The following is a 15,935-nucleotide window of genomic DNA, read 5'->3' on the forward strand; positions in this document are numbered from 1 at the left end:
TGCAACTCAATGTATCACGTTTCTATTGTGTAAATATTTATTATGTATTGTTTGTTTATGAGAGAATACAAAAAAACCAAGCAACTTTTATCAACCTTGCAGATACACAATTTGAAAGTTACGTCGTCCACAGATGAATAATGTGTAGTGAAGACACCTCCCGGACTGAAGCTGTTAAAAAAGTTTAAACGTTAAGTTAAAATGCAGAATTAATCCGAAGAGTGAGTCTTTCCAAAAGTGTATATCATTAGTACGAGTTTGTGTTAGTACGAGGAGGTCACGCGTCACCAGGAGCTCTTTCTAAAGTATGCCTACAATTGCTGTCTGCAGAGTGTTGAGTGATGATACATCATCTCTCCTGAACCTTCAGAATCTAGAAGTAATTTGCTTTCTTAGTGGTCAGCAAAGAATGTACTAAGTTTGCAGAAAAATTTAATGTATGGAAGTAATGTATGTAAGTAAGGAAAAAGACAGAAATATAACTACACCTAAAGTTTGAAACAAACACTCCATGAGTACCAGATAAGACCACAAACTGAACAAATACTGTAGAGGTGTCCATCTACATGTACCATGAGTATGGATCGTCTGACTGACTAGTGAGCAGGTTTCTCCAGACCGCTCGACTTAAACAATGACCTTGTGAGTGAGACAGGAGCCAGATGTTTTTACCAGATCAGTTTTACAGCCATAAACAATAACAAGCTATACCAGTATCAGCCTTATCCTGATTGGATAAACATATCACCTGCTGCCTTGTGATTGGTCTTTGCTTCTAATTTCCAAAAAAACAAACAAAAATGATAATTTCTCAATTAATCCAAGGTGAGAAATAGGCCATGCAGTTGCAGGGTCATGCCTCTAGTACAGCAGTGAGTTTGTTTTTATAAGGTTCACAGTGAGCTGATTTAAATCTTAAGTTGCAGAAATAAATGGGAGTGAAAAATAAGCTTGTGAGAAATATTCTGGCAGCTTTTTATTATTTATAAATCTCCATTTATTAGAATAAAATATTACCTCACACTCACCTTAAATACAGTTAACAAGAAAGAAGATGCATCCATCGTTGTTCTGTACGTCTGCACACACATTCCAAACAAATGCGGCCCAAGAACACGAAGGCTATCATCAGCTGAGACTCGTTTGTTTGAATCCGAGCTGTGCAGCGTGTGTTTGAGTCGGGCTTCAGACGGGGCTTTCTCAAAAAAAATTTACATGAATAATTGAGCTCAAGCTTTATTTTAGAACAAGAGTTATTCTGCAACATTAGAAAATCTAACTAACTAACTACAACAACACGTACACACTTACACACAAACATACACCATGTACTAAGTGTCCTAGTATTTGGCACATGCTGAGAGGTGCCCAGAAGCCAAGTAAAGTATTTACAGACTAACACTGATCTTCATCTCAGGACTTTTCATGCCCATGACACAAACTCCACAGGGGAGAAACGGAATAAAGTAGATGAAAAACGACAAGGCTCTTTCTTGTTGAAAGATGCTTAATATTTTAAAGACAGGGAGCATGTGCTGTCTAGTACTGCTTGTGCATCCACGGCATAAAAACATTGTGTGCACAATAACACGAGTACACACGAACATGCACAGCTGAACATTTTCAAGTTGAATCTCCAATGCCCTGCCCCCCTCTTGAAATTCATAAAAAACACAAGCTGTTCTAAGATAATCCAAACATAACGTCACAGTAATCGCGATGTAATTGTAAGGAATGCAATCTCTGCACTGATCACAGCAAATTATGCGGAAATGTTTCCCTTCGCAATCATGGTGATTACTCTGATAAATTGTGTTTATTGTAGTTTCAACGCATCGATGTGATTTACTAGCTAAACAAATAAAATAGCAGGAGTTATTTGTTGTTTGTTGGGGTTTTCAACTATATGGACCTGTCATGTCTTGACATTTCTACTAATTCACTGCCTCTGCATTAGTCCTGTCTGAACACTGTAGAACAACCAGGACAGATTTTCTCAACAGCTTACACAAAACAAAATAGTCAGTGAAGCATAAACCCCAGCACAGAAATACATGCATTCATGCACACACACACACACACACACACACACACACACACACCCATGAAAGCCCACAAATGATCATTGATACTGACACACATACTGCAACCGTCTACATATCCCACAACAACAACCTCACCCCCCTCCACCCCCGCCCCCCAATATTAAAATAAATGTGTACTCTATATAAATACACAGTCACCACTTACTTACCACAGTCACGGATAATCACATTATAACGCATCGCATTAATGATTATAATGTATTACCACTATGGGAATTATACTAAACTATGATCCTGAGCATGAGCTGAATCAATTTCCATGACCAGCAATTATGAATTAATATGACACGAGACGTTCTAAATCATGACACGATGCTTTATAATGTGTTATCATTGTTATTAATGATAATAATAATAACTATGATGATAATAATGATAATGATAATAATAATAATAATAATACAAATACAAATAATGGAAAATACATGTGGTTTTACATTTTGTGGTCGTACTTATTGACAATTTTGTTGCATTATACGCATGTAAAAGAAATACAACTCCATAAATATGATATCACATGCATACATATCGACTTCTGAACCGTGATACTTCTGTGTAGCCTGAGTCTCGTGCTCTCCTCAGCACAGCGTGCAGAGAGCTTTTGTGTGTCTTAGTTATTCAGGTTAATGCGTTCGCCTGTGGGGCATATTTCCATTCTGGCTCCCATGCACACACATCCTCTTCCGTACTGCTGCGCCATTACTGTTCACTCAAGCTGTCTTTGGTATAACTACAGCCACACTGCTGGGAATAAACCTCTAAACCCTCAGAGTGGTGTGTCATACTGTGCTCGCCATCGTAGGAGTCCTCCTTAAAGCAGTTGCACCATAGTTATGTATGGTAGAATGTTGCACAGTAGGACCTAATTAGTATACTGAAAATACAAACGTTTTATCCTTTCCTCTGGGGAGGAAAAAATAAAAAGGCAGGCAAAAAGTAAGTACAAAATTAAACAGCATTTCCTAAATCTGCAAGTGGAGCACAAATAAAAGTAAGTTTCTGAGGATAGGATGCTGAGAGAAGAATGAGACATCGTTTTTCAGCTGCAGCTCCGGTACCTGCAGGCGAGGGCTTCATGGTAGGGTTTGATGCTGGCGCTGCGGTCCCTTCGGACGGGCCCAGGCTCAATGGTGGGCAGGCCTGTGGCAGAGGTGGTGGTGGTCCACGTGGAAGAGATCCTCCTTAGAAGGCCAGGGTGGAGACTGCGCCTTAGACGCTAAACACACACATACACAAACACAAACACACACACACACACACACACACACACACACACACACACACACACACACACACACACACACACACACACACACACACACACACACACACACACACACACACACACACACACACACGTTTAACACTTACGGAAAACCCTTCTCGGTCTCTTTCTCCATAAATAAATAAAATCCTCAGCCATTCAAACTACAGGAATAAATAAAAAGGCATGGTTGTAATTGGGTTGGCTCTTGTCTGCAGTCAAATTGATCATCTAAATGAGACTTGTTTGTATGAGACTTGCTTTGTTTCTTGAATATAAAACAAATGATCAAGCTCACAGAACCATGAAAATATTTCTGAGGGCACTTTTTTCCTTCATTGGTTCCAAAGAGAATCAAAACAGTCATCTACGATTGGAGGATATTGGAAGGCAGCTGTGCCAACGATGCCCCTCACAATACCATTATGCGATGCAATGTCGGTATTGCATTGTACAGATATATTTCATCACAGGGAATCTTTCTCTCTGCTTCTTCGTATGTCTCTGTTGACTCGTTCTCTCAGTCTCTTTCTTTAATCGGCCTCGTCTTTGCTCTTTCTCTGGGATTCCCAGTGGTCTGTGCCCTTGTGGTGCCTCCATCTGTTCGGTGCTTTGCAGCAGCTTGGCACAGCAGCGCTAAACATGGCAGGCTCTCTCTCTCTCTCTCAGTTTTCTGCAGGGTGACCTAGTAAAGATTGCCTCAGAATCCTGAATGAGCCCATTCACAGCAAGGCGTCATTTACTGAGCGCACACACTCAGACGCGTTGTCGGTTTAACCACTTCAGTGGACATTTCACTGACTTTCTCTCCAAGGTTTTACCATAACATTAACTCAAGACCAATAGAATTGTCTGATTTTAGCATTTGCTGATTTCAATTTCAGATTAACCAATTTGTGAAGGCACACGTATACACTTACAAAAGAACAACGCCCACTCAGCAGATACTATATGTTCACACACACAGATAGAACTTACACACTTGAACATACCAGGGTTGTCACTAAAACATCCTGTTTGTGATGCTGTTATGATTAGACTTAATTAATGTATTACACACGTGTTTTTCACAGTATAGTGTATACAAAAAATACATTTAAAAATATGCATTTAACTCCTGATTTTGAAAGCGGAATAATAGTGCTGTGGTATGATTTTTCAGCACGATCGTTCTATTTTTTCATGAAAACCCTCCAGACGAACACCAAAAGCAAAAAAACACATCACAGAAACACACTCATCACCATCGGCAACAGCATGGCAAAAACCAGGCCATCCTCACAAAAAAAAGAAAAGTCAGTGTTGATTGAAGTCTAGAACAGGACTTGTCTCTAGAACTGTTTCATAAGTAAAGTGAGATTGATGAAACTTCAAATATGTCAGAATTAGTTCTGCATTTATTCATGTACAATATGTGCTTCTCATTTTTTTTTGCAGCACAGAGAACATACGCTGCTGTGTAGGACCGAAAAGGGCTTTTTGGAAAGGTGCTTGAAAGGCATCAGTATGCACCACGATGGACATCAAACTCTTAGCCGGGAGGCAGAAAAGCAAGAGCAGGGCTTTCCACTCCTGCATGAACCACCTTCACTCCTCCTGTGATTCTCCTCCTGCGCAGTTAGAGGCTGCACGTCATCTGTGGGGAGCAGAGTCCTAATGAGGGCCGCCTCACCGACCGCTCCACAGGCACAGTGTGTCTTCACTATGCTCTTTCAAAGTTTAGACAACGTCAAAAAACGAAACAAAGAAACACCCATCAGCCAAATGATTGGCCGGGATGCATATCTTTCTCAGATTAATAACTGGATCCTTGATTGTAGTGTGTGTGTGTGTGTGTCTTTGTAACCTTTTGAGAGATGCATTCACCTTCATGTTGCCTCTCCCTTTTCTCAACTACCCACACACACACTCTCACACACACACACACACACACACACACACACACACACCCTCACCCTCACACACACACTTGCACACTGTCTGGCTCGGCACATCTGTCTTGTTGACACAGCTGTGGTTATGAAAGGGAGAACACTGCTCAGAGCAGTAGACACGCTCTATTTTTCTTCACTCAACTCTATGAAAATACGCTCCTTCATTTGATGCTAAAAGCTCCGAGAGCAGGAAGCACTCATTAGCTGAAACATGGGCTAAAAGATGAACACGTGTGTGGCGTATAAATCATTTGGCCCTAAGAAAGCAAACTCCATTTCCATTATTTCAGCTGTTCCCCAGAAAAAAAGCAAAATGTTTTATTACTAACGATTTGGACTTTTAATATGTAGGTGAACTATCCTCACTTTCATCTGGACTTCCTGCTTCTGCATATCTTACCGGAAAAGGTAACATCATGACACATGATCTTCATTTCGGGGTTTACCTTATGGATGGACGTCTTCTCTGGTCCGTCCTCTGAGTCGGAGAGTGTGTAGGCATCGCCCAGGTTAAGCAGCGGAGCGGTGCGTGGCCGGTGCAGAGACTGGAAGGTGAGCTGGGTGGTTAGCAGGTTGTTGACGGCCCGCAATGAGGTGCAGGTGTTGGGGGGCAGAGAGGGGTCAGCCAGCAGGTCTGAGATCAGTCCGTGGGCTTCTCCCATCACCGCTATGTCCACCATGACGGTGGTGCCTGATGACTGTGTGGGGTGACAGGGAGAAAGAGGAAGGAGACATAAGCATCGCGGCTGCTGTGGCTAATCAGATTGGATGCTAATTAATGGCTGGATCTGATAGCGGCTGTGTGCAGCTTCTTGGTGGTCGCTGTGAAGAGCAGCTGTGTAAACTAAGTTAGGCAGCTCGTGTGTGAGAACATAATGTGTTTAATGGTGACATTGGCATCACTCGTGTTGTTAATTCTACCCAAATGGAAGTCAAGCTATGCTGAAGTTATGTCTTTGCATTTAAGACAAACAGCTCCAACTCTCTCAGTCGTGGAAGATGACAGTGTGTTTGCTCAAATACTGGTGGCAAGTACAATTCTGTTTTTTTGTTGTATTAAAATGGTTTATTTATGTACAATGCTATGGTTTTTGTAGTAAAGTTGCACTAATGAATATTTTTGAGTAAATAATGGTTTATTTTATTGTTTTGGTTCAGTATCACTACTACATACTACCATCACTTTAGAGTAGAGACTGTGTCTGTCCCACACGCCACTTAAATATAAAAAAAAAAAAAAGCAGAAGAGGAGACACATAACCTTATATAAGTATAACACATTATTAATTATTTCAAACAAAAAAGGTCTATTAAATGTGGTCTCCTGGTCTCTCTATATTCGATCTCTGTTCTAAAGCTGTGTTACTGATATATTTAATATCAGATAATCACATTGATTTATGTTGCCTAACTGAAACCTGGTGAAGAATATAGAATGATATGAATGAAATGACCTCAGTACCTCCATTCACACACATTCCTCGAGGCACCGGGAAGTCGAGGAGGGAGTAGGATCAGCCGAGAATCGAAATTATCCTTAAAATTAAATTAAAATTTTTTTACTCATTTGAATTGTTTTTTCTTTCTTTCACATCCAAACACTACAGCAAATACATTTGTGATTCTTGATATTTGACCTGTTCATATTCAGATCAGGTTATTATTCAGAGTTTATAATTGATATCAAGTTTGGTTCTTTTTACCGTTAAAAAAATAAAGTTATTATATTTTTGGATTTTAATGGATGTTGATAATGTTGCCTTAGTGCTGCATTCATCTCATGTCTCGATTGCTTCTGTTCTGTCAGAGTAGACTCAGCCTCACAGCTTTGGCCACCACACTGGCGTTGTTCTTGAGATCTTGCTTGTTCTTATGAATGCCATCATGACTGTCCACAGAAGGAATCCTCTTCAGAATCTCCACAACCTCAATGAATTTTGTAACTTTTGAGTTTAAGTGTCTAGAGGTAAGTGCTAGTGCTAAAGTTAAAGAAGAAATTTTTGTAAGCGCTTGTAAGAAGCGATTCCTTCTGTATTCTTCCTTATACTAGGACTCCTGGTCTAACTTCCAGACTTTCCCACAACTCTCTCTCCGGCTAGTCCGTCCAGCCTCTCTGACTCTGACTCTGACTCTGAGAACTCTCTGAAGAAGAACTCTGGAAGGAAGAGTTTCTGAAGAGGAAGACAGTGAGGAAGAGGAGGTTTGAGAAAACCATAACCTCAGACCCGTCACCAAGAATCCTTTAAATAATCAAGAATCCGGCTATGATAAAGAACTAAATTCAAGAATAGTGTTAGAATGTATTATAAAGATAGCCTCCCCCCAAATCAATAAAAGACAAAAAATAAAAACAGAGAAAAAATAAAACAACCATAGTTTTTCTCACAGAGAAGCACAGGCTCTGCTGAGCGAGAGTCACAGCTAGTAGTTAGAGTAATGACTTTATGAACTTTAATGACTAAAAACTTTAATTATTATAACTTTTTTAACTATTATCTCTTGCCCATAACCAGTAACCATCTAACCTCTGCCAATCTGTTCCAGTGGAATGGCCTACCTGTACCGTATTTGTAGGAAACCGTGATTTTTTTATTTTTTCTACCAAACCGTGACAAATTATTTTCAACCTTTTTCCGAACCCCTCTACCTGTCTTGCCCCCCATCCTTTTGCAGGCTGTTTAAAGACTCTTTATCCTTTAATTCAAGGTCTCTTTAGATATTATCAATGTGTCTCTGCTAACAGGCCACGTGTTACACTCCTTCCAAGGAAGAAGCCTGAAACTCCTCTCCTGCTCTTACCAGACCTTCCTCAGACCTCCACTCCTACAGACCGATCTCTCCTCCTTCCTCTCCAAGTCAGTTGAAATTAATTGTGCCATTTTCAATGAGCTAAATTTCAATCACAAATTAGAAATCGAACACAGAAAAAGGGATTTAACACAGAAAACACCATAATGACTACAAATGACCTCTCTGTTTCTAATGACCCTTAATGAATCTGTCTGGTCTTGTTGACCCTGCCATTGCACTTAGTGACCCATTCGACATCATTCGGCTGGAGACCACTGGCTCATTGGCATTTCAGCGACTGGCACCATTGGTTTGGTTTAATGTCATCTCTCATGGCGATTATCAGATGTATTTGTAGGACGAACCACACTTTACCAACGTTAATCACTTTAACCCACAAGGTTCTGTGCTTGACCAATTTTATTTACTTTAATTTTTTTATTCAATTATACATGTCTATACAAACATCAGGAAAACTTTCATTAATAACAGATTGTCCATAACTATATTTAACTCAAAAAAATCAAAAGGAAACTAACCAACAACGTGATAAAGAACTCAAAAAAGACAAAAAAATGTGAAAACCAACTTCAAGCCAACTAAAACGAACAAAACCTCATCAAAGACATCATAATTGATGACCTATGATGGTGATGTGAATCCTGATCATCCAATACCACCTCAATGTTCTGGTTTGGGTAACTTCACCACAACCACTGTAAAGAATCTTGCTGAAACTCAAGTTCCTTTTGAAAGCGTACTTAATCATCGTAATCATTCAATCTCAATTTCTTCAATCTTTCAAAATTGGTTAAATCTTGTCTCAAAATCTTGTCTCAAATAGAAAAAGATTTCAACTCGCAGCTGCATCTGAAATTTAGGATTACACTTATCCTGCTCTTCTTGCTCTGTCAAAGCTCCCTCCTCTCCAGTTGATCCAGAATGCTGCAGCAACTCTCCTAAAACTAGCAGAATTGAGATCACCACTACTGCACTAGCTGCTCTAACCTGGCTCACTCACTTAAAATTTTTCACTTTAAAATTCTTGCTCTTAACCTACAAAAAAAGATGCTCACTACCTCATCATATCTTCTTAAGCCTAATGAATCATATCTTAGAGACTAGAGCTATGAATATAAATGCGGGACTAGTTGTAGTTCCTAGAGTCTTAAGCAGAATGGAAGCAGTTTATTGAGCCTCTGTATCTTTAACCTCTCAGCAGAACTTACCTTGAGGCAGACACAGTCACCTCTTGTAGGAGTAGTTGAGAAGTGAACTTTAGACTTTTGACAGAGCCATAGTGAATCTGTATCTGCCGGGCTGCCCAGATTGATGCCTAGTCCAGAGTTCCTGAGCTGCCGCTATAGGCTTTACTGCACTAACTACTTCATATCTCCTTTTTTCCTTAAGGATGAATTTTTTCATCTTCTTTTTCTTCCAACTCTGCTTACTCCCGGAAGTCTCTCTGACTTTACCCCTTCATGATGTCATCGGACCCGCCTGACTACGTATAGTCAGCATCTGCCTGATGGATCGCCTGTCGCCCTCCTCCCTGTCTGATTCGCCCACTGTCCTGTTGGAGGTCTCCACTCCTCTCCTCCCCTAACTCATCCACCTCTCCCACACACTGCCATCTCCATCGGGAATATGCCTCCTATCATACACTATGTCATATTCATTATTTGTATTTATGTATTTAAACTCATCCTCTCCCTTCCTCTCTTCTGTCCTTCTTCCTCATTCCTATCAGCGGGATCTGCCCCCCTAGGAGGGCCTTCTCCAGGTTTCTCCTTTTTTTTTCTGTCCCTTTTTTTTCCCCTTTTTTTTGGTCCGATGTAGGAGTTTTTTTGGGAGGGGATGTCTATGTACAGATTTTAAAGTGATTTTTATGATTGAATTGAATCACCAGCTAGCACCCACTGTACACGTGCTGCCCAGAGCCACACCACTGACCAACAGAGTTGGTGACGAGTTGGTGAACATAGTGGAGCATTTTTTTAGCAGCTAAAAAGACAGATATGTTGCCCTGGAGAACAATATGGAACCACAAGGATTCAGGAATTGCTATTGGACTTGGCAATGACAACTTTATCAGTGCATGTGGCCAGAAAAAGCACATAGAGCAGGTCATCCTTTTACCACAAGGCTCAATCTGCTGCTCCTCCTGTCTGCAAGTGTCCTTGAGAAGGACGTTGAAGCCCAAATTGCTCCCTTGGGCCTTTACAGCAGCTTACTGCTCCTACATGTTCAGCGATGTACTCCAGGGTGTGTTAGTACACAGTGATGTCATAGTTAGAGGAGATTACAACTGCAATAGAGCACACTTCATGCAAAACACTACGCCCATTGGAGATGCTAACTGTGGATAGATATACACACTGACACTGCTTTTTAGCCAGGTATTAAGTTACTCTTTAAATGTCGATTGCACATTTATGCATCAGTAATAAAAATCTAATGTCATATTATATAATTATATAATACAGATGGAGGCCCTTCCGCCTGCAGAATGACCACTTTCCCTTTTGATACGATTATATTTAGCTGATAATTCTAATATGATGAATTCTGCATTCATCATATTAGAATTGTAATGGAGTATTATCACATTGTTTTATTGCTTCTTTTACTTCATAAAGGATCTAAATATGTCTTCCACCACTAGTCTTTCTTAACTATAACATATTGTGTCACAGCAGGAACTACTGTGAGACAGATCTGAAAACTATTTCAGTCTGTAATCAGTAATTATGTGGGGAGGCACATTTTTAGGCCAAAATTAAGATTCATCAGCTTTGTCTCCTGTTTATTGAAAAAGCATTACAAGAGGACAATGACAGCGAGCACAACCATAACCAAATGATGCCCCAATAGGGCACTTAGTCAGTGGAAAACCAACATGGCACTAATGATACCTATAAAAAAATACCAATGCACAACAATATAAAAGTAGGAAAACAATAGACAATTTACATTGGACCACTATCATAGGAGACATATTCAATCACAGTCTCAGGCTGAGATCCGGCCAAGATCTGTAAAGTGTATTTTAATTGAGTTATAACACGCACATGCACAGGTCCATCCACTCACACATCAAAGGCTTTAATATACACCTTATATGGCTCCTTTCAGCTCAGAGAAAACGTGAGGGGGGAGCATGGAGCGCTACTTTACCGCTGAAGGACTTGACACACTTGCCGCCTTTTAGAGATGTGAACAACAACATGAGGTTAACCATGTTAAGCACAGCTGTGGAATACGTCATTATTTAACGAATGGACTCGTTAGCAAAGTCTCGGCTAGAATCCGCCCTTTGACTTCCTCACTCTTGACCCCTGAGACGGCCAACAGCCCGCGTCTGTTTCTGACCGTCTGCCCGGTGCTTTGAAGGAGTTTGAGCCGGCCCAGTTTTTGTAGGGTCAAGTGAAAAGTTCACAACCCGCTCTTCATTGCTCTGCCTAGTTGAACAACCACAACCAAACACAGGCTGCCAACACATTTATCTAATAAGCTCACCAGTTCCCTTTTTCTCCAAAGAATGTTATCAGATTTTTCTCCCCAAATGTCCCATTCACTTTGACACCAGCTGCCAGGCACCCAGAATTATACTGTTGACACTGGCTAAGTGGCAAGAGGTTGACCTGAACAACACATGTGTGAACACCTTTCATTCGTCTGGACTTGTGGGAACTGTGAAGGTTTCGCGTTTTATTTTCCTAGTCATATCAGATAAGTCACTGTATTTATGCACTGCAAAAGGACAAAAGCCGTGTGTTCAGCGGGTGTGAGGCCATTCCTCCACACATGGTGATATGCACATGATAGTGACTAACATGTATTGATAAATCTGACACATGGTGAGCACTGGGACCAAGCTAATCACTTTTAAAGACAAGGAGTCGTCCTCTGGGGTGGCCGATGGAACGTTTCTGGACAAAGGACTTTTGTACCCTCATTTCCACTTCTCTTCTTCTTCTTCTCCCTCTCCTCTTTCCCATACTCTGCTTTAATGCATGCTTTGTGGATAAGATGTAAACACCTGTCTCTCAGCTCATTTATAGGCTGATTTAGGAGTTTGCATTAGAGAGAGTTTAAGCAGAATATAGCTGCTGGAGAACATCTGTCCCCACCATGAGCATCTCCACTATGCGTGCACACACAAACAACTCGTGCACTTTCTTGAAACTTAACCCCTAGTTTTCACACCACAGTCAACACAAAAGTTAAGTAAAACATACGTTGCATAGACAAAGACTGACAAACATACAGTGAAAATGACATCATCCTAATCATTGAGCACAGAGACCCTTACACCACGATGCAGGTTGAGCATTGTGTCACTAAGCTTGACTACTTTCAAAATGTGACCATGAAAGAGAAGGGAATGAGGAATGTGCACGGTTTGATTTTGCACATGGTGCAAGCCACTTAATGCCCAAAGAATGAATAATAAAGTGTGGTGAGGGCTCCAGATCCATGCGTAGTAGTTGAGATTTGGGGACACAGGTGGGATCTTGTTTCTACTGAATGTGTACTGTTTCTTATTGACCTGAACAAATTGCAAAACCTGTTCTGCTGCAACAAATAAGACGCATTTTTCTTAATTTGAAAGAATATGCTGTCAAAAAACTGTATATGGCTCTTTAACAATCCTCCCTTTAAAGCTATCAAGAGAATGTTTGTGAGATGAGGAGCAAGAGCTTTGAGCTATCAAACAAAGCTGATTGCTTTGTGAGGTTTTGGAGAGGGATACTCCTCTGTTGCTCTCCTGAAGGTTTCTTCCCTTTTTTCCCCCTGAAGGGTTATTTGGGAGTTTTTCCTGGTCCGATGTGAGGTTTTGGGGCAGGGATGTCTATGTGTACAGATTGTAAAGCACTCCGAGACAAATTTGTACTTTGTGAAATTGGGCTATACAAATACACTGAATTGAATTGAATTGAAATTGCAGGGAAAGGTTAAATTAAATCCTGATGTTCCAAAATCTTCCAACTAAAACTTAAGAATCATCCGTTACATTACATTTAGCTGACACATTTATCCAAAGCGACTTACAATCACACACACAGCTACGGCGAGCAATTCAGGGTTAAGTGTCTTGCTCATCGACTAGCACAGCCAGGGACTGAACTGCCGGTCCTCTGATTGAAAGATGGACCTGCTAACCACTGACCCATGGACAACTTTTGAGCGACTGAATTGTAAGTAAGTTACATAATATCATCAGGTAACATAAGTGTTTCCCGTCAGGTCAGATGATCAGTTTCATTCATCAACCACAGCCACCTCTGTAGCGGCTTCACTTTTGTGGTGATAGATCTCATTCAAGCACCACTCAGTGACCCTTGTCTGGGGAAGCAGCACTGTGGCTATCACAGAGAAAAGCTTTCGGACAGATGTTATGATGGAGCATTTAAAAATGCGTAAAGTTTTTATAAAAGCGCCAGTGTTATTCCCTCAGTCTCAATCTGCAGTGTTTGTAAACCCCATTATTATTGATTATTAAAATCAATTCATGTTAACCTCCCAATTCAATTCAATTCAGTTTATTTGTATAGCCCAATTTCACAAATTACAAATGTGTGCTTTACAATCTGTACACATCGACATCCCTGTCCCAAAACCTCACATCGGATCAGGAAAAACTCCCAAATAACCCTGCAGGGGGAAAAAAGGGAAGAAACCTTCAGGAGAGCAACAGAGGAGGATCCCTCTCCAGGATGGACAGGTGCAATAGATGTCATGTGACCAGAAGGACAGATTTAGAGTTTAAAATACATTCAATGAATATGACAGAGTGTATGAATAGTTTATAGTCTGCATATTCCACGATGGAGACCTCCACGATCCATCAGGCAGATGGAGGTAGAGAGGAGGAGTGGGCGGAGTCTCAACAATGATGCTGTGTACTGAATATGTTTCATGAATTATTCCTCAACAAGGTTCCATAGGCATACATGCTCTTTTACTGCAGCCCTACACCACGTTCTTAATAACACACATTCACATCTGGCAACGGTCAATAACTGTCTGCCACTGGCTCCCACTCCTCTCTGGAGAGATCTTTCTGAGAAACACACCCTTCAGAGTTAATCAGTGATCCAGCACCTCAGAGAGTTGTGTAGAGGAGATTTGGGGAGTAACTACCTTAAATTACAGAGAAAAAAGACACAGGTTGTCTCTTTGATCATCAAAACAACAGCTTCCTCAGTTTGAAAATGATTCATCATTCTCATGTGTTCACGTGAATGGATCAATCTTACTTTTTTAAAGTAAACATACACACGGTTGATGGCCATGAAAACAGCTGTCAGCAGCAGAGGTATTTTCAAAAGTGTGTACATTATTGCTTTAAAGTGGCAATAAACAAGTTGTAGGCTTCAAAGCGGCAGTGTGTATCACTTCGGGGATCTATTAGCAGTAGTGGACGATAATATTCATAACTATATTTTCCTTAATAATCACCTGAAAGTATGAATAGTAGTATTTTTTGGGTTTATAATGAGCTCTCCATATCTACACAGGCAGCAGGTCTTCTACATGGAGTCTGACATGTTGCACCAACATGTTTCTGCAGGAGCCAAAAACAGACTAATCAAACACGAAACAGGGCCATTAGCATTTGTTACGGTACCTGAACGCCACCATAGTCCCGCAACACTATTGGGAACTGGAACTGAGTTGCAGAGTGAACAACTGCGGTACCACCAGCTCCCGTCTGACTCCCCTTGCTCCAAAAGTAATGTTATTATGGTAAGGATGGCCTCTGAGGGAGGGAGATCTGCACTTGGCGGCTCAGGTTACCTCAGTCTCGTTTTCAATTGATTGCAATCTGCAACTACACCACTAGATGCCACCAAATCATACAAACTGTAACTCTTATGGAGAATATGTTGATTGCACAATGTAATGGCAACAGAATAACCGAATAATGACACCATCTGCGTTCAGATTGGCTGGCTCGGCTTTCACTCTGCATTTCTATCTGTCAACACGTTCCGATCCCCTAGGATAATGACGGCTTGATTTACGGCACAAAGAAGGTGCATCAACCATTGTGCTCCTATAACAGGAAGTGGATAGCACTTTTCTTTTCCCCACACGCTATCATTAGCGATCCCCAGTTGCCAAAAAGTATCAATGTAGTTCTTTGCAGGTACTCTCCCTTGCACAGATATTCCAGAAGATGTGACAACCAAAGTAGCTGTGGGAAACGACATGCAGTGTGCCGGTGTTGTTGATAGTTGCAAGACTATGATGAAAACGGCGAGTGCTCCGGTTGTCTAATACTACTTGGAAACACTAGGAGTGAAGTTGAAGAATGATGTGCGGCCATTTTAAAACAAATGAAGCAGTCTTTCAAAACGTTGTGCTGCACTTCAGCCTGTGGGCTAGTGTTCTTAGGGAATAAAAAGTGAATGATGATTACAATTTCATAGCAGTTATAGACACCGCTCAAGTCAAGAAGTAATATTGTTGCAGTGGATTCTCTCATGCTTGCAGCCAGTTGATATTTTTGTGGTTGGCCAATCCTTTGCATTTAACTACCAGGAGGCATGCTGATTTTAAAAGGCAAGAAAGTTCCTGTTTCGACTGATGCCAGCCCTCCACACACCCACTGATCCTCCTAATCCGGCCCCTGTGCCAAGCACCTCTGGTCGCACAGTTACCACAAATCGGTGTGATATTTGGTCACAAGCCCGCAGCTTTTGTTGACATGCTACATTTGATTAGACTGACTACCAGCATTAACAACCAGTTTTTACGATTCTTAAATGAGCCAAGCCATATACCAAACCATGCATGGACCTGGTGCTATGATATTTTACGATGAATAACAAC

At 40.9% G+C, this 15,935-nt stretch overlaps 1 protein-coding gene across 1 annotated transcript in view; it reads right to left on the minus strand.

The window, feature by feature from the left end:
* The window catches only part of LOC130195477 (cGMP-inhibited 3',5'-cyclic phosphodiesterase 3A-like), a 72,417-nt gene that overhangs the window by 17,222 nt on the left and 39,260 nt on the right, over positions 1 to 15,935 (minus strand). The window contains exons 3-4 of the mRNA XM_056417019.1: positions 5,750 to 6,001; positions 3,164 to 3,321 (exon numbers count right to left, since the gene is read on the minus strand). Coding sequence (XP_056272994.1) covers positions 3,164 to 3,321; positions 5,750 to 6,001 — 410 coding nt within the window. The remainder of the gene's footprint in view (positions 1 to 3,163; positions 3,322 to 5,749; positions 6,002 to 15,935) is intronic.

Source organism: Pseudoliparis swirei, chromosome 6, assembly GCF_029220125.1.
Source record: "Pseudoliparis swirei isolate HS2019 ecotype Mariana Trench chromosome 6, NWPU_hadal_v1, whole genome shotgun sequence".
NCBI classification, from domain to species: domain Eukaryota; kingdom Metazoa; phylum Chordata; class Actinopteri; order Perciformes; family Liparidae; genus Pseudoliparis; species Pseudoliparis swirei.